General features: G+C 42.7%; 1 protein-coding gene across 4 annotated transcripts in view; it reads right to left on the bottom strand.

Moving 5' to 3' along the window:
* Positions 1-7,040: 7,040 nt before the first annotated feature.
* The window catches only part of b3galnt2 (beta-1,3-N-acetylgalactosaminyltransferase 2), a 32,677-nt gene continuing 16,953 nt past the window's right edge, over positions 7,041-22,764 (bottom strand). The window contains exons 4-13 of one of the 4 annotated variants that reach the window (XR_011673978.1): positions 17,198-17,397; positions 15,766-15,861; positions 15,565-15,675; positions 14,242-14,320; positions 12,891-13,074; positions 10,835-10,960; positions 9,859-10,018; positions 9,707-9,763; positions 8,230-8,664; positions 7,041-8,143 (exon numbers count right to left, since the gene is read on the bottom strand). Coding sequence is in view for 2 of the 4 variants with exons in the window: in XM_071391286.1 (XP_071247387.1) it covers positions 8,524-8,664; positions 9,707-9,763; positions 9,859-10,018; positions 10,835-10,960; positions 12,891-13,074; positions 14,242-14,320; positions 15,565-15,675; positions 15,766-15,861; positions 17,198-17,397 (1,154 nt within the window). In the remaining 2 variants the exon portion in view is untranslated. Of the gene's footprint in view, positions 8,665-9,706; positions 9,764-9,858; positions 10,019-10,834; positions 10,961-12,890; positions 13,075-14,241; positions 14,321-15,564; positions 15,676-15,765; positions 15,862-17,197; positions 17,398-22,764 lie in introns of all 4 variants that reach the window. The other 3 variants (XR_011673977.1, XM_071391286.1, XM_071391285.1) reach the window with 3 other exon arrangements.

The raw sequence follows: 22,764 nt of genomic DNA, 5'->3' as shown, positions 1-22,764 counted from the left end.
TTGGTAACCAGTTTATAATGTTGGTAACCAGTTTATAATGTTGGTAACCAGTTTATAATAGAATGACTTGTTTACTGTTCTAATAATGTTGGTAACCAGTTTATAATGTTGGTAACCAGTTTATAATGTTGGTAACCAGTTTATAATAGAATGACTTGTTTACTGTTCTAATAATGTTGGTAACCAGTTTATAATGTTGGTAACCAGTTTATAATAGAATGACTTGTTTACTGTTCTAATAATGTTGGTAACCAGTTTATAATGTTGGTAACCAGTTTATAATGTTGGTAACCAGTTTATAATGTTGGTAACCAGTTTATAATGTTGGTAACCAGTTTATAATGATGGTAACCAGTTTATAATGATGGTAACCAGTTTATAATGTTGGTAACCAGTTTATAATGTTGGTAACCAGTTTATAATGTTGGTAACCAGTTTATAATGTTGGTAACCAGTTTATAATGTTGGTAACCAGTTTATAATGTTGGTAACCAGTTTATAATGATGGTAACCAGTTTATAATGTTGGTAACCAGTTTATAATGTTGGTAACCAGTTTATAATGTTGGTAACCAGTTTATAATGTTGGTAACCAGTTTATAATGTTGGTAACCAGTTTATAATGTTGGTAACCAGTTTATAATGTTGGTAACCAGTTTATAATGTTGGTAACCAGTTTATAATGTTGGTAATCAGTTTATGTTGGTAACCAGTTTATGTTAGTAACCAGTTTATAATAGAATGACTTGTTTACTGTTCTAATAATGTTGGGAACCAGTTTATAATGTTGGTAACCAGTTTATAATGTTGGTAACCAGTTTATAATGTTAGTAACCAGTTTATAATATAATGACTTGTTTACTGTTCTAATAATGTTGGTAACCAGTTTATAATATTGGTAACCAGTTTATAATGTTGGTAACCAGTTTATAATGTTGGTAACCAGTTTATAATAGAATGACTTGTTTACTGTTCTAATAATGTTGGTAACCAGTTTATAATGTTGGTAACCAGTTTATAATGTTGGTAACCCGTTTATAATGTTGGTAACCCGTTTATAATGTTGGTAACCAGTTTATAATATAATTACTAGTTTACTGTTCTAATAATGTTGGTAACCAGTTTATAATGTTGGTAACCAGTTTATAATGTTGGGAACCAGTTCATAATGTTGGTAACCAGTTTATAATGTTGGTCACCAGTTTATAATGTTGGTAACCAGTTTATAATGATGGTAACCAGTTTATAATGTTGGTAACCAGTTTATAATGTTGGTAACCCGTTTATAATGTTGGGAACCAGTTTATAATGTTGGTAACCAGTTTATAATGTTGGTAACCAGTTTATAATGTTGGTAACCAGTTTATAATGTTGGTAATCAGTTTATGTTGGTAACCAGTTTATGTTAGTAACCAGTTTATAATAGAATGACTTGTTTACTGTTCTAATAATGTTGGGAACCAGTTTATAATGTTGGTAACAAGTTTATAATGTTGGTAACCCGTTTATAATAGAATGACTTGTTTACTGTTGTAATAATGTTGGGAACCAGTTTATAATATAATGACTTGTTTACTGTTCTAATAATGTTGGGAACCAGTTTATAATGTTGTTAACCAGTTTATAATGTTGGTAAGCAGTTTATAATAGAATGACTAGTTTACTGTTCTAATAATGTTGGTAACCAGTTTATAATGTTGGGAACCAGTTTATAATGTTGGTAACCAGTTTATAATGTTGGTAACCAGTTTATAATGTTGGTAACCCGTTTATAATGTTGGTAACCAGTTTATAATGTTGGGAACCAGTTTATAATGTTGGTAACCAGTTTATAATATAATGACTTGTTTACTGTTCTAATAATGTTGGTAACCAGTTTATAATGTTGGGAACCAGTTTATAATGTTGGGAACCAGTTTATAATGTTGGGAACCAGTTTATAATGTTGGTAACCAGTTTATAATGTTGGTAACCAGTTTATAATGTTAGTAACCAGTTTATAATATAATGACTTGTTTACTGTTCTAATAATGTTGGTAACCAGTTTATAATGTTGGTAACCAGTTTATAATGTTGGTAACCAGTTTATAATGTTGGTAACCAGTTTATAATAGAATGACTTGTTTACTGTTCTAATAATGTTGGTAACCAGTTTATAATGTTGGTAACCAGTTTATAATGTTGGTAACCCGTTTATAATGTTGGTAACCCGTTTATAATGTTGGTAACCAGTTTATAATATAATTACAAGTTTACTGTTCTAATAATGTTGGTAACCAGTTTATAATGTTGGTAACCAGTTTATAATGTTGGGAACCAGTTTATAATGTTGGTAACCAGTTTATAATGTTGGTAACCAGTTTATAATGTTGGTAACCAGTTTATAATAGAATGACTAGTTTACTGTTCTAATAATGTTGGTAACCAGTTTATAATGTTGGTAACCAGTTTATAATGTTGGGAACCAGTTTATAATGTTGGTAACCAGTTTATAATAGAATGACTTGTTTACTGTTCTAATAATGTTGGTAACCAGTTTATAATGTTGGTAACCAGTTTATAATGTTGGTAACCAGTTTATAATGTTGGTAACCAGTTTATAATGTTGGTAACCAGTTTATAATAGAATTACTAGTTTACTGTTCTAATAATGTTGGTAACCAGTTTATAATGTTGGTAACCAGTTTATAATGTTGGGAACCAGTTTATAATGTTGGTAACCAGTTTATAATGTTGGTAACCAGTTTATAATGTTGGTAACCAGTTTATAATGTTGGTAACCCGTTTATAATGTTGGTAACCAGTTTATAATGTTGGTAACCAGTTTATAATGTTGGTAACCAGTTTATAATGATGGTAACCAGTTTATAATGTTGGTAACCAGTTTATAATGTTGGTAACCAGTTTATAATGTTGGTAACCAGTTTATAATGTTGGTAACCAGTTTATAATGTTGGTAACCAGTTTATAATGTTGGTAACCAGTTTATAATATAATGACTTGTTTACTGTTCTAATAATGTTGGTAACCAGTTTATAATGTTGGTAACCAGTTTATAATGTTGTTAACCAGTTTATAATAGAATGACTTGTTTACTGTTCTAATAATGTTGGTAACCAGTTTATAATGTTGGTAACCAGTTTATAATGTTGGTAACCAGTTTATAATGTTGGTAACCAGTTTATAATATAATGACTTGTTTACTGTTCTAATAATGTTGGTAACCAGTTTATAATGTTGGTAACCAGTTTATAATGTTGGTAACCAGTTTATAATGTTGGTAACCAGTTTATAATGATGGTAACCAGTTTATAATGTTGGTAACCAGTTTATAATGTTGGTAACCAGTTTATAATGTTGGTAACCAGTTTATAATGATGGTAACCAGTTTATAATGATGGTAACCAGTTTATAATGTTGGTAACCAGTTTATAATGTTGGTAACCAGTTTATAATGTTGGTAACCAGTTTATAATGTTGGTAACCAGTTTATAATGATGGTAACCAGTTTATAATGTTGGTAACCAGTTTATAATAGAATTACTTGTTTACTGTTCTAATAATGTTGGTAACCAGTTTATAATGTTGGTAACCAGTTTATAATGTTAGTAACCAGTTTATAATGTTGGTAACCAGTTTATAATGTTGGTAACCAGTTTATAATGTTGGTAACCAGTTTATAATGTTGGTAACCAGTTTATAATGTTGGTAATCAGTTTATGTTGGTAACCAGTTTATGTTAGTAACCAGTTTATAATAGAATGACTTGTTTACTGTTCTAATAATGTTGGTAACCAGTTTATAATAGAATTACTTTACTTAACCAGGTAGGCTAGTTGAGAACAAGTTCTCATTTATAACTGCGACGTGGCCAAGATAAAGCAAAGCAATTTGACACATGGAATAAACAGAACATACAGGCAATAATACAATAGAAAAAAAGTCTATATACAAGGGACACGACAGGACAAAGACGTCTGACTGCTACGCCATCTTGGATTTAGAATAAGGATCCTCAGTGGTGTATGGCCATAGCTCTCCTTGCTGGGCCGCTGGGGAACTTGAAACACTTTTAGTTTAATCCAGAAACGGTCCATTATAAATCTGTGTCGTTTGAAAGCTTGATCTATTACCAACATGTCTAAATTATAATAAACAGTGTTAGGCTTTTCCAAGGACATTCAGAGAAACAGATGGTGTAATTTTGGTATGCAAAGAAAGGAGTGCATTCAGGTGTGTGTTCCGTGTCAAATCTTCTTCACAGGCTGATTGTGTACACAACAACCCAGGGTATAATCCTAAACGCTGACACGGTTTATTACATTAGGATTTGGAAATGTGAATTGCACATTTTGGACTCGGGTGTTTGGCTTGTACGGTATTTATTATAATCCTCAACGTCTCATCTTTCAAAATGCATTCAGTCATTTTAATTTACAGCATTTCCCCTCACTCAGACAAAACATTTGCAAATGTTGACCAATCAGCAGGAGGGATGAGGGCAACTTCTTGTCGCTTGCAGTACTCAAGTTCAGACCCGTTGTGAGTCAAAACCCATACAGACTGAAGCACAGAACCTGAGCTCTGACATCATGTGTAGCATGTTAGATCAGTTTAGTAGTCACATGTACAGGGTTGCAGGTGGAATTACAGGGTTCAGTGAAATTCTTGAGCTATTCAGCGTGATAATGTCCATTGCGTGCGGTGGGGGCAGGGTAATATGTCTGAGGTGGGTGAAGGGGAGAGGGCAGGTAGAAGCTAGTAGAGATATATATATATATATACACACACACACACACACACACACACACATACACACACATACACAGTGGGGAGAATAAGTATTTGATAACCTGCAAAATCGGCAGTGTTTCCTACTTACAAAGCATGTAGAGGTCTGTAATTTTTATCAAAGGTACACTTCAACTGTGAGAGACGGAATCTAAAACAAATATCCTGAAAATCACATTGTATAATTTTTAAGTAATTCATTTGCATTTTATTGCATGACATAAGTATTTGATCACCTACCAACCAGTAAGAATTCCAGCTCTCACAGACCTGTTAGTTTTTCTTTAAGAAGCCCTCCTGTTCTCCACTCATTACCTGTATTAACTGCACCTGTTTGAACTCATTACCTGTATAAAAGACACCTGTCCACACACTTAATCAAACAGACTCCAACCTCTCCACAATGGCCAAGACCAGAGAGCTGTGTAAGGACATCAGGGATACAATTGTAGACCTGCACAAGGCTGGGATGGGCTACAGGACAATAGGCAAGCAGCTTGGTGAGAAGGCAACAACTGTTTGCGCAATTATTCGAAAATGGAAGAAGTTCAAGATGACGGTCAATCACCCTCGGTCTGGGGCTCCATGCAAGATCTCATCTCGTGGGCATCAATGATCATGAGGAAGGTGAGGGATCAGCCCAGAACTACACGGCAGGACCTGGTCAATGACCTGAAGAGAGCTGGGGACCACAGTCTCAAAGAAAACCATTAGTAACACACTACGCCGTCATGGATTAAAATCCTGCAGTGCACGCAAGGTCCCCCTGCTCAAGCCAGCGCATGTCCAGGCCCGTCTGAAGTTTGCCAATGACCATCTGGATGATCAAGAGGAGGAATGGGAGAAGGTCATGTGGTCTGATTAGACCAAAAAGCTCTATTTGTCTCAACTCCACTCGCCGTGTTTGGAGGAAGAAGAAGGATGAGTACAACCCCAAGAACACCATCCCAACCGTGAAGCATGGAGGTGGAAACATCATTCTTTGGGGATGCTTTTCTGCAAAGGGGACAGGACGACTGCACCGTATTGAGGGGAGGATGGATGGGGCCATGTATCGCGAGATCTTGGCCAACAACCTCCTTCCCTCAGTAAGAACATTGAAGATGGGTCGTGGCTGGGTCTTCCAGCATGACAACGACCCGAAACACACAGCCAGGGCAACTAAGGAGTGGCTCCGTAAGAAGCATCTCAAGGTCCTGGAGTGGCCTAGCCAGTCTCCAGACCTGAACCCAATAGAAAATCTTTGGAGGGAGCTGAAAGTCCGTATTGCCCAGCGACAGCCCCGAAACCTGAAGGATCTGGAAAAGGTCTGTATGGAGGAGTGGGCCAAAATCCCTGCTGCAGTGTGTGCAAACCTGGTCAAGAACTACAGGAAACGTATGATCTCTGTAATTGCAAACAAAGGTTTCTGTACCAAATATTAAGTTCTGCTTTTCTGATGTATCAAATACTTGTCATAAAATGCAAATTAATTACTTAAAAATCATACAATGTGATTTTCTGGATTTTTGTTTTAGATTCTGTCTCTCACAGTTGAAGTGTACCTATGATAAATTACAGACCTCTACATGCTTTGTAAGTAGGAAAACCTGCAAAATCAGCAGTGTATCAAATACTTGTTCTCCCCACTGTATATATTCATCAACCTGGTGGTCTGGGGGGGGTTGGAAGCTATTGACCAGTCTGTTAGTTTTAGCCATGATGTTCCTGTAATGCCGGCGTCAGAGTGATGGAAGCGGGAAGAACCGGCGTTGGCTCAGGTAGCTGAGGTCCTTGATCTTCTTGGCCCTTTTCCTGCGACACCTGGTGTTGTAGGTGTCCCGGAGGGCAGGCAGTGTGACCCCAATGGTGTCCCGGTGGAGTTGGCGTACCAGGCAGCCGGACAGTACGGGCTAACCACAATCATCTGAGAGACTCTCGGCATGGGGTTGACTCTGTTGGCTGGCGGAGAGAAGAGGCTAATACACACGGTGTAACCCAAGGGCCGCTGGTTCAAATCCCCGAGCCGACTAGGTGAAAAATCAGGTCCATCAGCAAGGCAATGAAGCCAAATGGCACCCTATATTGTACACTACTAGGCCCCATACAACTCTGGTAAAAAAGTAGTGCACTATATAGGAAATAGGGTGCTATTTGGATCCAGCCCCTAAATCACAAATTACCAGTGCTACTTGATTACTGGCCCTGTCGTACCATCGCAATTTAGAAAAAATATCCATCCATGAAATGAATTAACAAAGAAAAACATTGTTTCAGAGAGGTGATGTTTTTTTTATTGACCAATCTGGAATGTGCTCAATTGATCACGTGCTTCCTGTATCGCTGTCCCAAACCATATTCCCTCTATTAAGTAGGGCTCTGGTCAAAAGTAGTGCACTAGCTAGGTAATGGGGTGCCATTTGGGACTGTCCAATACAATACATATCTACAAGAAATGTGTTGAACAAATTCATTGATATCATTCTCAGGTGAATAAAAGGTGTAGATACCAACAACTGTAATCCAAAGAAAGATTTTATGTGGTGCCTGACAATACAATGGGTTGGTATTGTACTGTACTTCGTTTCACAACCTCTGACCGTGTCCCAAATACGTCTAAACTAGTGCACTAGATGGTAACATAGGGGGTCATGTGGGACAAACTCTGTGTTGGTTTGAAATCTACAAATACTGATGAGGCTTGACGATGAGTAGCTTAGGAGAATAATTTACTCTAACACCAGAATGAACCGTAGCATGGCCATCCATGTCTCTCCCACATGATTCAGCACTTTACATTTGGTTACGCCGGCATCTTGCCATTTGACAGGAAATGTCACTGTTCAGAAACCAGTATCCATTGTCCCTGTCAATCACTGTAGTCCTCAGCGTTGAAATATTGTACAAACCATTAGGTGTACACAGTGTACAAAACATTAGGAACAGCTGCTCTTTCCACAACAGACTAGCCAGGTGAAAGCTATGATGTCACTTGTTAAATCCACTTCAGTCAGTGTAGATGAAGGAGAGGAGACAAGTTAAAGGATTTTTAAGCCTTGAGATTTGAGACATGGATTGTGTATGTGTGCCATTCAGAGGGTGAAGGGGGCAAGACAACATATTTAAGTGCCTTTGAACAGGTGCAACTCAATATTAGGAAGGTGTTCCTAATGTTTTGTACACTGTAGAGACCCAGGGCTGTATGTGTCAAGCGTCTCAAGAGTGCTGGTCTAGGATCAGTTAAGCCTTTTATATCATAATTACTAAGTTAACATGGACAGGAGGGACCTGTTCCTAGATCAGCAATCCTACTGAGACGATGATACCTAGAGTTGTGTTTCAACAAGGCTCATTTGCAGTGAACAGGTTACTACCTTTCCCAGACTGTTAGCCACTGTTAGCCAAACAACCTTTCCCAGACTGTTAGCCAACAACCTTTCCCAGACTGTTAGCCAACAACCGTCCCCAGACTGTTAGCCAACAACCGTCCCCAGACTGTTAGCCAACAACCGTCCCCAGACTGTTAGCCAACAACCGTCCCCAGACTGTTAGCCAACAACCGTCCCCAGACTGTTAGCCAACAACCGTCCCCAGACTGTTAGCCAACAACCTTTCCCAGACTGTTAGCCAACAACCTTCCCAGACTGTTAGCCAACAACCGTCCCAGACTGTTAGCCAACAACCTTTCCCAGACTGTTAGCCAACAACCTTCCCAGACTGTTAGCCAACAACCCTCCCAGACTGTTAGCTAACGTTAGCTGTGTCCCCAGGGACATCCACAGGGGTCCCCGCAGGCCCTCTTCCTAGCCCAGAGCGAGCGGAGCTCCTCGGGGGAGTGTTGGGGTGACGACAGCATGTCCTGGTAACACTCCTTTTCACACAGCCAGCCTGCATCCTGGGGAGAGGACAACACACAACCGTCAGACAACTAGGGTTATGAAGGTCTATCAATGCTAACTGGGTGTTAACAACAAAGGTGAATAACATGAGCTGGTTGGTTAGGGTGACTGTTTTCAGGAAGGCTACCATACTATGTTCTTTAACTGGTATTTATACTGTACTAGTGTCATCTGGTTGTTTACCTGGTATTTATACTATAGTGTTCTTTACCTGGTATGTCTACTATAGTGTTCTTTACCTGGTATTTCTACTATACTAGTATCATCTGGTTCGTTACCTGGTATTTCTACTATACTAGTGTCATCTGGTATTTCTACTATACTAGTGTCATCTGGTTCTTTACCTGGTATTTCTACTATACTAGTGTCATCTGGTTCTTTACCTGGTATTTCTACTATACTAGTGTCATCTGGTTCTTTACCTGGTATTTCTACTATAGTGTTCTTTACCTGGTATTTCTACTATACTAGTGTCACCTGGTTCGTTACCTGGTATTTCTACTATACTAGTGTCATCTGGTATTTCTACTATACTAGTGTCATCTGGTTCTTTACCTGGTATTTCTACTATACTAGTGTCATCTGGTTCTTTACCTGGTATTTCTACTATACTAGTGTCATCTGGTTCTTTACCTGGTATTTCTACTATAGTGTTCTTTACCTGGTATTTCTACTATACTAGTGTCACCTGGTTCTTTACCTGGTATTTCTACTATACTAGTGTCACCTGGTTCGTTACCTGGTATTTCTACTATACTAGTGTCATCTGGTTCCTTACCTGGTATTTCTACTATACTAGTGTCATCTGATTCTTTACCTGGTATTTCTACTAGTGTTCTTTACCTGGTATTTCTACTATACCAGTGTCATCTGGTCCTTTACCTGGTATTTCTACTATACTAGTGTCATCTGGTCCGTTACCTGGTATTTCTACTATACTAGTGTCATCTGGTTCTTTACCTGGTATTTCTACTATACCAGTGTCATCTGATTCTTTACCTGGTATTTCTACTATACTAGTGTCATCTGATTCCTTACCTGGTATTTCTGTGGTCCAACAGCGGCCATCCAGATCCCCATGCTCACATCTTCCCCCTGAAACAACACGTAACACATTATGAGTCTCCAATGGTGCCGGTTGGTTTCGTCAGCATTGCTTATCTGGTGTTTGGTGCCGTGTGGTCCGTTACCTGGTAGGCCTTGAGTTGCTCTGCATTGCTTGCCAGCCATTGGACGAGGTCCCTGGAGGCCACGTACCCCGAGCCGCAGGCGAAGGCCGGGTAGGCTGGACTGGCGTATTCTAGCTCCTGCCACTTCCCAATGCGGTCCACCGCCCAGCTCTGACGGAAACTGGGAAATGAAAAACAGACAGACAGACACTTCAATGCAGTCCAACATCTGCATCAGATCTTACTCAGCAAAACTACCTCCATATGATTAGACTGGAATATGAATTTAGCTAACTAGGAGCTGCTCTGAGCGAAATGAGTCTGGAGAACTGTCTAGGCTGTAGGCAGTATTCCCCTCATTTAAACTAGGCAAGTCAGTTAAGAACAAATTCTTATTTACAATGACGGCCTACCGGGGAACAGTGGGTTAACTGCCTTGTTCAGAGGCAGAACGACATATTTTTACCTTGTCAGCTCGGGGATTCATTCCAGCAACCTTTAAGTTACTGGCCCAACCCTCTATCCACTAGGCTACCTGCCTCCCAACGTTCTATCCACTAGGCTACCTGCCTCCCAACGTTCTATCCACTAGGCTACCTGCCTCCCAACGTTCTATCCACTAGGCTACCTGCCTCCCAACGTTCTAACCACTAGGCTACCTGCCTCCCAACGTTCTAACCACTAGGCTACCTGCCTCCCCACGTTCTAACCACTAGGCTACCTGCCGCCTAACGCTCTAACCACTAGGCTACCTGCCGCCCAACGCTCTAACCACTAGGCTACCTGCCGCCTAACGCTCTAACCACTAGGCTACCTGCCGCCCAACGCTCTAACCACTAGGCTACCTGCCGCCCAACGCTCTAACCACTAGGCTACCTGCCTCCCCAAAATATACTCAGCTACTACAGGACGGACCAGGGGAGTGCTGATCTAGGAACAGACACCCCGTCTACCACACTGCGTCCGTATCCAGACACTGTATCTGTACAGTACTCACTTCCCCCACCAGAAGTTGCGTCTCTTCAGGCCCTTGTGGTCGATCTTCATTAAAACCTTGTCCACGTCAATATAACAATCATCATCCGTCTTCAGGAGCAGATCAAACGCAGCGTTTCCCACCGACCTATAAAACAGCAGGGAGTTATCAACCCACCTATCAGACAACAGATACTGAATTAACCCACCTATCAGACAACAGATACTGAATTAACCCACCTATCAGAAAACAGATACTGAATTAACCCACCTATCAGACAACAGATACTGAATTAACTCACCTATCAGACAACAGAGTTATACTACCATTCAAAAGTTTGGGGTCACTTAGAAATGTCCTTGTTTTCCATGAAAACAGACATGAAATGAGTTGTAAAATTAATAGGAAATATAGTCAAGAAGTTGACAAGGTTATAAATAATAATACATTAAATAATTATTGTGTCCTTCAAACTTAGCTTTCGTCAAAGAATCCTGCATTTGCAGCCTTGCAGACCTTTGGCGTTCTAGGTGTCAATTTGTTGAGATAATCTGAGATTTCACCCCGTGCTTCCTGAAGCACCTCCCACAAGTTGGATTGGCTTGATGGGCACTTCTTACGTACCATACGGTCAAGCTGCTCCCACAACAGCTCAATAGGGTTGAGATCCGGTGACTGTGCTGGCCACTCCCTTATAGACAGAATACCAGCTGACTGATTCTTCCCTAAATAGTTATTGCATAGTTTGGAGCTGTGCTTTGGGTCATTGTCCTGTTGTAGGAGGAAATTGGCTCCAATTAAGCGCCGTCCACAGGGTATGGCGTTGCATAATGGAGTGACAGCCTTCCTTCTTCAAGATCCATTTTACCCTGTACAAATCTCCCACTTCACCACCACCAAAGCACCCCCAGACCATCACATTGCCTCCACCATGACAGATGGCGTCAAGCTCTCCTCCAGCATCTTTTAATTTTTACTGCGTCTCACGAATGTTCTTCTTTGTGATCCGAACACCTCAAACTTAGATTTGTCTGTCCAAAACACTTTTTTCCAATCTTCCTCTGTCAAGTGTCTGTGTTCTTTTGCCCGTCTTAATATTTTATTGGCCAGTATGAGATATGGCTTTTTCTTTGCAACTCTGCCTAGAAGGCCAGCATCCTGGAGTCGCCTCTTCACTGTTGACGTTGAGACTGGTCTTTTGCATGTACTATTTAATGAATCTGCCAGTTGAGGACTTGTGAGGCGTCTGTTTCTCAAACTAGACACTCTAATGTACTTGTCCTCTTGCACAGTTGTGCACGGGGGCCTCCCACTCCTCTTTCTATTCTGGTTAGTGCCAGTTTGCGCTGTTTTGTAAAGGGAGTAGTACACAGCGTTGTTCGAGATCTTCAGTTTCTTGCCAATTTCTCGCATGGAATAGCCTTCATTCCTCAGAACAACAATAGACTGACGAGTTTCAGAAGAAAGTTATTTCTAATCTGGCCATTTTGAGCCTGTAATCGAACCCACAAATGCTGATGCTCCAGATACTCAGCCAGTTTTATAGATTCTTTAAAATCAGAACAACAGTTTTCACCTGTAGCATCAGGCTACAGCATCAGTAGCCCCGAGCATCCCCGAGAAGCCCCGAGCATCCCCGAGAAGCCCCGAGCATCCCCGAGCATCCCCGAGAAGCCCCGAGCATCCCCGAGAAGCCCCGACCATCCCCGAGAAGCCCCGACCATCCCCGAGAAGCCCCGACCATCCCCGAGAAGCCCCGAGCATCCCCGAGAAGCCCCGAGAAGCCCCGAGAAGCCCCGAGAAGCCCCGAGAAGCCCCGAGCATCCCCGAGAAGCCCCGAGCATCCCCGAGAAGCCCCGAGCATCCCCGAGCATCCCCGAGAAGCCCCGAGCATCCCTGAGAAGCCCCGAGCATCCCTGAGAAGCCCCGAGCATCCCTGAGAAGCCCCGAGCAGCAGAGCCAAACTATAAGAGTCCATTTCCATGTTACTGGTGTAGCAGACCAAAAACAACGCTAACAAAAAGAAACCGTGACTCTGTGTAGTTGCGAGGTCAGACCAGTCATACTGGGTACGTACCACTTGTAGAACTGCAGTAGTTTAGAAGGCACGTTCCTGTATGTATCTACTACATCCACAAACACCATGTCTCCATATCGCAGAGCCTCCTGCTCCAGAGACCTGTCCTCCGCCTGCAGTCTGGTGCCATGGCTCTGGAGCCGCCCCTGGCGGCCATGCAGCACCGCCCACAGGGAGGCCATGTCTAGGGGGAGAACCAATGAGAGGATAGAACACATACTGACAGACAGACCATGTCTAGGAGGAGAACCAATGAGAGGATATAACACAGACAGAGAAAGAAAAGACATAGATCCAGTATAGAAGAAGCAGATCCTACATTGAGTTCTGATGCAGCCTGGGTGATAAGAGAGAAGGGATACGTCCTAAATGGAGCCCTATTCCCTAGATAGCACACTACTTTAGACCAGAGCCCTATTCCCTATATAGTGCATACTTTAGACCAGAGCCCTATTCCCTATATAGTGCACTACTTTAGACCAGAGCCCTATTCCCTATATAGTGCATACTTTAGACCAGAGCCCTATTCCCTATATAGTTCACTACTTTAGACCAGAGCCATATTCCCTGTAGAGTGCACTACTTTAGACCAGAGCCCTATTCCCTATATAGTACACTACTTTAGACCATAGCCCTATATAGTGCACTACTTTAGACCAGAGCCCTATATAGCACACTACTTTAGACCAGGGCCCTATTCCCTATATAGTGCACTACTTTAGACCAGAGCCCTATATAGTACACTACTTTAGACCATAGACCTATATAGTGCACTACTTTAGACCAGAGCCCTATGGCACCATATTCCCTATATAGTGCACTACTTTAGACCAGAGCCCTATTCCCTATATAGTGCACTACTTTAGACCAGAGCCAAATGGAACCATATATAGTGCACTACTTTAGACCAGAGCCCTATTCCCTATATAGTGCACTACTTTAGACCAGTGCCCTATATAGTACACTACTTTAGACCAGGGCCCTATTCCATATATAGTGCACTACTTTAGACCAGAGCCCTATACCCTATATAGTGCACTACTTTAGACCAGAGCCCTATTCCCTATATAGTGCAGTACTTTAGACCAGAGCCCTATACCCTATATAGTGCACTACTTTAGACCAGGGCCCTATTCCATATATAGTGCACTACTTTAGACCAGAGCCCTATGACACCCTATATATAGTGCACTACTTTTGACGAAGGCCCATAGCACTCAATGTTTGTTTATTTTCTGCATGAACTCGTCTCCTTCTCACCATGTCTCATATATTGATTGGTCTAAACACAAGGACCATGAACGGGTATATTGTTTGGTTCTGAAGTCACATGCCATTAGACCGGACTCACCATGGATTTTGAAGGTGAACCCTCCAGCCAATCCTGGGAAGCTCAGAGCACTCCTGTGAGGCAACGTTCCCTCCTCAATCTGTAACATCACACACAGGAGAGAGAGACAGAGAGAGAGAGAGAGAGAGAGAGAGAGAGACAGAGAGAGAGAGAGAGACAGAGAGAGAGACAGAGAGAGAGAGAGAGAGACAGAGAGAGAGACAGAGAGAGAGACAGAGACAGACAGAGAGAGAGAGAGAGAGCAGAGAGAGAGACAGAGAGCAGAGAGAGAGACAGAGAGAGAGAGAGAGAGAGAGAGAGACAGAGAGAGAGAGAGACAGAGAGAGAGAGAGACAGAGAGAGAGAGACAGAGAGAGAGAGACAGAGAGAGAGAGACAGAGAGAGAGAGACAGAGAGAGAGAGACAGAGAGAGAGAGACAGAGAGAGAGAGAGACAGAGAGAGAGACAGAGAGAGAGAGACAGAGAGAGAGAGAGACAGAGAGAGAGAGACAGAGAGAGAGAGACAGAGAGAGAGAGACAGAGAGAGAGAGACAGAGAGAGAGAGACAGAGAGAGAGAGACAGAGAGACAGAGAGAGACAGAGAGAGACAGAGAGAGACAGAGAGAGACAGAGAGAGACAGAGAGAGACAGAGAGAGACAGAGAGAGACAGAGAGAGACAGAGAGAGACAGAGAGAGACACAGAGAGACACAGAGAGACACAGAGAGACACAGAGAGACACAGAGAGACAGAGAGAGACAGAGAGAGACACAGAGAGACAGAGAGAGACACAGAGAGACAGAGAGACAGAGAGACAGAGAGACAGAGAGAGAGAGACAGAGAGAGAGAGACAGAGAGAGAGAGACAGAGAGAGAGAGACAGAGAGAGAGAGACAGAGAGAGAGAGACAGAGAGAGAGAGACAGAGAGAGAGAGACAGAGAGAGAGAGACAGAGAGAGAGAGACAGAGAGAGAGAGACAGAGAGAGAGAGACAGAGAGAGAGAGACAGAGAGAGAGAGACAGAGAGAGAGAGACAGAGAGAGAGAGACAGAGAGAGAGAGACAGAGAGAGAGAGACAGAGAGAGAGAGACAGAGAGAGAGAGACAGACAGACAGAGAGACAGACAGACAGACAGAGACAGAGAGACAGAGAGAGAGAGAGAGAGAGAGACAGAGAGAGAGAGAGACAGAGAGACAGAGAGACGACAATACATTTGTGTCACATGAACATTTGCAGGAGATTTAACTGTGGAATATTGCTAAGATTTAGCGATTGTCATATTTTAAGACTATTGAACAAACAAAGTGTAGCATATCTGTGAAAAAGAACAGGAAGCTATTAGGTACAGAGGAAAACTTGAGGACTCCTCCCCCGTTGTTCAGCGTCACCCGGGATGTGTTGGCCGTAGTCAGACCAGCTACGTCAGGACTCTCCCAGACCAGAGTCCCCTCAAAGCCCTGGACAGGAGATATGGACATAACAGTCCAGTCAGACAATTCACTATTACCCTTCTCCGTTTAGAGACTTTACCATGACATAGACCTCACCTTGGGCAGAATGAACCACTCCACTGGTTTGTACCACACACCGTTCTGACTTGTCCCAGGACTGACCGGGCTGAAGCAGGCTGTCACCACTGCCTCCTGCCACACACACACACACACACACAGGAGGTGGTTGAGGAATCAAAAAAATATTATTGGAGATTCACCTTCTGTATCCAGTACACTCTACTTTCTAGAGCCTTACTGCTACTGGTCTACAGTTCTACTACTCAGAACACAAAAATATTCCTCTGCTTGATCATTTTTGCTTTCCCTAATCTCTATAAATTCCTACCACCAGCAGGCGAACAGGAATTTGCCGTTCAATACGTTATCTGACGGATAGCCTCAACTCAGAGGACAGCTACACTCCCGAGTCGATATTCTACGTCATAAGAAATTATTCTCCACAACGCCCACAAATGGGAAATACAAACATTCTTTCCAATTGTAAAACAGGGGCCTTATAGAAGTCCCAAGGACAACGATTCAGAAGGAGGCCGGTTCAACAGGTGCTAACATTCCACAGCGCTGATAACAGTATATTAACTTCTGACTTTAAAATATCAACAATCAAAAGAAAAGGCCACTTATTGGTGGAAAACCTGTCCTCACCATAAAGGCAAAAGGTGGGGTCTCTTAGGCTCAAACACAGCCTTCCCAATGAGTTACCAAACATGAACTGACCAGAACTTCCCAAAATGGCCACTTAGAAACATTTGGCCACACCTATTCTGGCGCGCAGGCCAGGTACATCTACGCGCCTGTGTTCGGTGACAAGACGGAGAAGTTCTCAGCACACAAATAGTCCTAAATAAAAAAAATCAGAACTTCTACGTCGTGAGTGTTGCGAACGTTCATGTGCACTATAAACATTTAACCCACTGAAGGTAAGAAAAGGCAAATGAAAACGTAACAATGTGAATCAGAAAAGTATTTTAATGTTGAAATAAAAAGAGTACGGTGAAATGCTAGCAACTAATACATAATTCATTACAACGACACAAAAAGACCCCACCATGTCGAACGAACAAATTGTCTGTCGGCATTTATAGAATTGTACCGAAACTACCTGTCTCCATCACAACTGTCGTGATTATGATTTATACAGTATGACTTCACTCACAGCCTGATGGTGACATTCTCCATGATCTGGGCTCTACTGTTGGGCTCTACTGTTGGGCTCTACTGTTGGGCTCTACTGTTGGGCTCTACTGTTGGGTTCTACCCTTCTACTGTTGGGTTCTACCCTTCTACTGTTGGGTTCTACCCTTCTACTGTTGGGTTCTACCCTTCTACTGTTGGGTTCTACCCTTCTACTGTTGGGTTCTACCCTTCTACTGTTGGGTTCTACCCTTCTACTGTTGGGTTCTACCCTTCTACTGTTGGGTTCTACCCTTCTACTGTTGGGTTCTACTGCTAGGCTCCACATTACCTGTTGTTCCAGCTGCAGCAGCCTGACAGTGACATTCCCCTCTATCTCCATGTGAGGTCCAGTAGGGAACACCCCAAACCTGGTGATGACTAGGGGGTGGAGGACCTTGAAGTCCAGGGCCACAGAGGAGACCTCCCCAGGGACAAGGGCAGACGGGTCAGACACCTCCACCAGCTCCATCTCCTTATCCTGCCCTGGAGCTGAGAGAGGGACAGAAACAGAGAGAATCTTCAAGGCTTTATTCAGCTTCTTGACTTTTCTCTCCTCGCCATCAGAGGGAAGTGATGTGACGATCCAAGGAGGCGAGGGAAGATGTGAGGCAGAGGAGGGAGAGAGACGGAGCGAGAGCGAAGGGAGAGAGACGGCATGAATCTTAAGTATTTCCTCTACTCCCCCCAGAGAAGATGAGGAACGGCCCATCGCCACACCGCAAGACCCAAAAACACTGAAGGGGAGCAAGGTTATTGTACAGGGCATTCAGAAAGTATTCAGACCCCTTGACTTTGTTACGTTAAAGCCTTATTCTAAAATAGATTAAATCAATAATGTTCCTCATCAATCTACACACAATAGTAAAAACATATTTAGGCAAATGTATTAAAAATATAAAAACGGATACCTTATTTACATAAGTATTCAGACACTTTGCTATGAGACTCGAAATTGAGCTCAGGTGCATCCTGTTTCCATTGATCATCCTTGAGATGTTTCTACAACTTGATTGGAGTCCACCTGTGGTAAATTCAATTGATTGGACATGATTTGGAAAGTCACACACCTGTCTATATAAGGTCCCACAGTTGATAGTGCATGTCAGAGCAAAAACCAAGCCATGAGGTCGAAGGAATTATCCGTAGAGCTCGGAGACAGGATTGTGTCGAGGCACAGATCTGGGAAAAATGTCTGCAGCATCAAATGTCCAAGAACAGTGGCCTCCATCATTCTTAAATGGAAGAAGTTTGGAACCACCAAGACTCTTCCTAGAGCTGGCCGCCTGTCCAAACTGAGCAATCGGGGGGGGGGGGACGGACGACGACATTGGTCAGGGAGGTGACCAAGAACCCGATGGTCACTCTGACAGCTCCAGAGTTCCTCTGTGGAGATGGGATAACCTTCCAGAAGAACAACCATCTCTGCAGCACTCCACCAATCAGGCCTTTATGGTTGAGTGGCCAGATGGAAGCCACTCCTCAGTAAAAGGAACATGACAGCCCGCTTGGAGTTTGCCAAAAGGCACCTAAAGGACTTTCAGATCATGAGAAACAAGATTCTCTGGTCTGACGAAACCAAGATTGAACTCTTTGGCCTGAATGCCAAGTCTGGAGGAAACCTGGCACCATCCCTACAGTGAAACATGGTGGTGGCAGCATCATGCTGTGGGGATGTTTTCCAGCAGCAGGGACAGGGAGACTAGTTAGGATCGAGGGAAAGATGAACGAAGCAAAGTACAGAGAGATCCTTGATGAAAACCTGCTCCAGAGCGCTCAGGAGCTTTGACTGGGACGAAGGTTCACCTTCCAACAGGAAAACGACCAAGCACACAGCCAAGACAATGCAGGAGTGAATGTCCTTGAGTGGCCCAGCCAGAGCCCGGACTTGAACCCGGTCGAACATCTCTGGAGAGACCTGAAAATATCTGCAGCGACGCTCCCCATCCAACCTGACAGCTTGAGAGGATCTGCAGAGAAGAAATGGGAGAAACTCCCCACATACAGGTGTGCCGAGCTTGTAGCGTCATACCCAAGAAGACTTAAGGCTGTAATCACTGCCAAAGGTGCTTCAACAAAGTACTGAGTAAAGGGTCTGAATACTTATGGAAATTGAATATTTCAGTTTACATTTCTAAAAACCAGTTTTTGCTTTGTCATTATGGGATATTGTTTTATGCAAACATAAGCAACACAATCCTGTCTCTGAGCTCTACTGAACAATCCCTTCGACATCGTGGCTTGGTTTTGGCTCTGACATGCACTGTCAACTGTGGGACCTTATATAAACAGGTTTGTGCCTTTCCAAATCATGTCCAATCAATTGAATTTACCACAGGTGGACTCCAATCAAGTTGTAGAAACATCTCAAGGATGACTAATAGATACAAGTTGCACTGGAGCCCATTTTCAAGTTTCTTAGCAAAGGGTCTGAATACTTGTGCAAATAAACATCTTATTACATATTATGGGGTATTGTGTGTAGATTGAAAACATTTCATTTAATACATTTTAGAACAAGGCTGTAACATAATGTGGAAAAAGGAAAGGGGTCTGAATACTTTCCGAATGCACTGTAAATGTCTATTCATTATATTCCTCATAATAATTCAAATTTCCTGTAGCAAACTGGTTTATATTAAGATCCTACATCTATAGGTTTGGTTTATATTATAAATCAATCCTACTGTGACTTGGATTTAAAAGGATGAGCACCTAGACTGGTGCAACCATTTCCCACACCAATCCAATGCTTTTTAACTTTAGTAGTAGACGATAGACGAATCAAGAACCTTTATCTGACAGATGTTCCGTTTCCGTGATATTCGACGTGTTCCGTTTCCGTGGCAACAAACAGTATGTGAACCCTTTGGAATTACCTGGATTGCGGCATAAATTGGTCATCAAATTTGATCTGATCTTCATCTGAGTCACAACAAGACACACAGTGTGCTTAAACTAATAAGAAAAATATAATTTGTGTGTTGTCTATATTGAATACATTATTTAAACATTCACAGTGTAGGTTGGGAAAAAGTATGTGAACCGAGACTAATGACTTCTCCAAAAGCTAATTGGAATCAGGAGTCAGCTAACCTGGAGTCCAATCAATGAGATGAGAGATGTTGGTTAGAGCTGCCCTGCCCTATAATAAAAAAATTAAATACTCACAAAATGTGAGTTTGCTATTCACAAGAAGCCTTGCCTGATGAGAACCATGCCTCAAAAGAGATCTCAGAAGACCCAAGATTAAGAATTGTTAACTTGCATAAAGCTGGAAAGGGTTACAAAAGTATCTCTAAAAGCCTTGATGTTCATCAGTCCATGGTAAGACAAATTGTCTATAAATGGAGAAAGTTCAGCCCTACTCTCCCTGAGTGGCCGTCCTGCAAAGATGACTTCAACAGCACAGCACAGAATGCACAATGAGGTTAATCAGAATCCTAGAGTGTCAGCTGAAGACTTACAGAAATCTCTGGAACATGCTAACATCTGTTGATGAGTCTACGATACGTAAAACACTAAACAGGAATGGTGTTCATGGGAGGACACCACGGAAGAAGCCACTGCTGTGCAAAAAAAACATTGATGCATTTCTGAAGTTCGTAAAAGAGCACCAGGATGTTCCACAGCGCTACTGGCACAATATTCTGTGGACAGATGAAACTACAGTTGAGTTGTTTGGAAGGAAGGAACACACAACTCTACGTGTGGAGAAAAAAAGGCACAGCACACCAACATCAAAACCTCATCCCAACTGTAAAGTATGGTGGAGGGAGCATCATGGTTTGGGGCTGCTTTGCTGCCTCAGGGCCTGGACAGCTTGCTATGTTGTTTCGACGGATAAATGAATTCCCAAGTTTATCAAGACATTTTACAGGAGAATGTTAGGCTATCTGTCCGACAATTAAAGCTCAACAGCAGTTGGGTGATGCAACAGGACAACGACCCAAAACACAGAAGTAAATCAACAACAGAATGGCTTTGACAAAAGAAAACACCTTCTGGAGTGGCCCAGTCAGAGTCCTGACCTCAACCCGATTGAGGCCATGCCACAGCATCTCAAGAGAGAAGTTCCCACCAGACATCCCAAGAATATTGCTGAACTGAAACAGTTTTGTAAAGAGGTATGGTCCAAAATTCCTCCTGAACGTTGTGCAGGTCTGATCCAACTCAAAAAACATTTGGTTGAGGTTATTGCTGCTAAAGGAGGGTCAACCAGTTATTAAATCCAAGGGTTCACATACTTTTCCCACCCTGCACTGTGAATGTTTACACGGTGTGTTCAATAAAGACATGAAAACGTATAATTGTTTGTGTTATTAGTGTAAACAGACTGTGATTGTTTATTGTTGTGACCTAGATGAAGATCAGATCACATTTTATTTCCATTTTATGCAGAAATCCAGGTAATTCCAAAGGGTTCACACAGTGGCAAGAAAAATTATGTTTCTGTGATATTAAACATGTATCCTTGAGTAACTCCTTCCAATAAGGTTAATAAAAATAACTGCAAAAACATAAGCAATACAACACTTCACAAATCAGCTCACAGACAACTGTCTGTACCAGAAGTCCCAACTAGAATAGCAAACTAAATTCAGAGAAGGCAGGACATTTAGCCAGTCCTCACTTGTAAGAAAGCCATTTTAGGCTTTAAGGTTAGGTTTAGAATTAGGGTTAGGGGTTAGGTTTAGGAGTTAGGGGAGAGGACTGGCCACCCCTCATAGCCTGGTTCCGCTCTAGGTTTCTTCCTAGGTTCTGTCCTTTGTAGGGAGTTTTTCCTAGCCACCGTGCTTCTACACCTGCATTGCTTGTCGTTTGGGGTTTGAGGCTGGGTTTCTGTACAGCACTTTGAGACATCAGCTGATGTAAAATGGGCTTTATAAATACATTTGATTGATTGACGAGAAGAGACTCTACTTCTTTTTGGGGCGTCTCTGATCTGGGTTGTAAAATGCCATTTGAAATCTTTCTAAATATTTTTGCAGTTCGTTCTAGCCTGTCTAAGCCAGCTGGGTGGGGTTCAGTTTTTCCAATATTCTATTAGTCCATTAAGACAGGCAAGCTCAATCAAGCACAGATAAGCAGTCTGCTCTCCCTCCTTTCTCTCTCCCAGTCTCCCCTCCCTTTCTCTCGCTAGCCTTCTCTTCGTTTCCCTCTCTCTTTCCTAGCATTCCCCTCTCTCGCCCTCATCTCAGTGTAAGAGGTGTCACTACAGTCCCTGGTTCGAATCCAGGCTGTGTCACATCCGGCCGTGATTGGGAGTCCCATAGGGTGGCGCACAATTGGCCCAGCGTCGTCCGTGTTTGTCCGGATTAGGTCCGTCATTGTAAATAAGATTTTGTTCTGAACCAACTTGCCTCATTAAAACAGGTGGGGGGGGGGGGACCTGCTGTCTGGAAATAACTACCTTTTAAAAAATTTATATATATATATATATTTTTTAAATTTTATCCCCAATTTTTTCGTGGTATCCAATCACTAGTAATTACTATCTTGTCTCATCGCTACAACTCCCGTACGGGCTCGGGAGAGACGAAGGTCGAAAGCCGTGCGTCCTCCGAAGCACAACCCAACCAAGCCGCATTGCTTCTTAACACAGCGCGCCTCCAACCCGGAAGCCAGCCGCACCAATGTGTCGGAGGAAACACTGTGCACCTGGCCCCCTCGGTTAGCGCGCACCGCGCCCGGCCCGCCACAGGAGTCGCTGGAGCGCGATGAGACAAGGATATCCCTACCGGCCAAACCCTCCCTAACCCGGACGACGCTATGCCAATTGTGCGTCGCCCCACGGACCTCCCGGTCGCGGCCGGCTGCGACAGAGCCTGGGCGCGAACCCAGAGACTCTGGTGGCGC

This window comes from Salvelinus alpinus, chromosome 3 (genome assembly GCF_045679555.1).
Source record: "Salvelinus alpinus chromosome 3, SLU_Salpinus.1, whole genome shotgun sequence".
NCBI lineage: Eukaryota > Metazoa > Chordata > Actinopteri > Salmoniformes > Salmonidae > Salvelinus > Salvelinus alpinus.
Note: the sequence above shows the minus strand (reverse complement) of the source record. Positions and strands in the feature narration are given on the sequence as shown.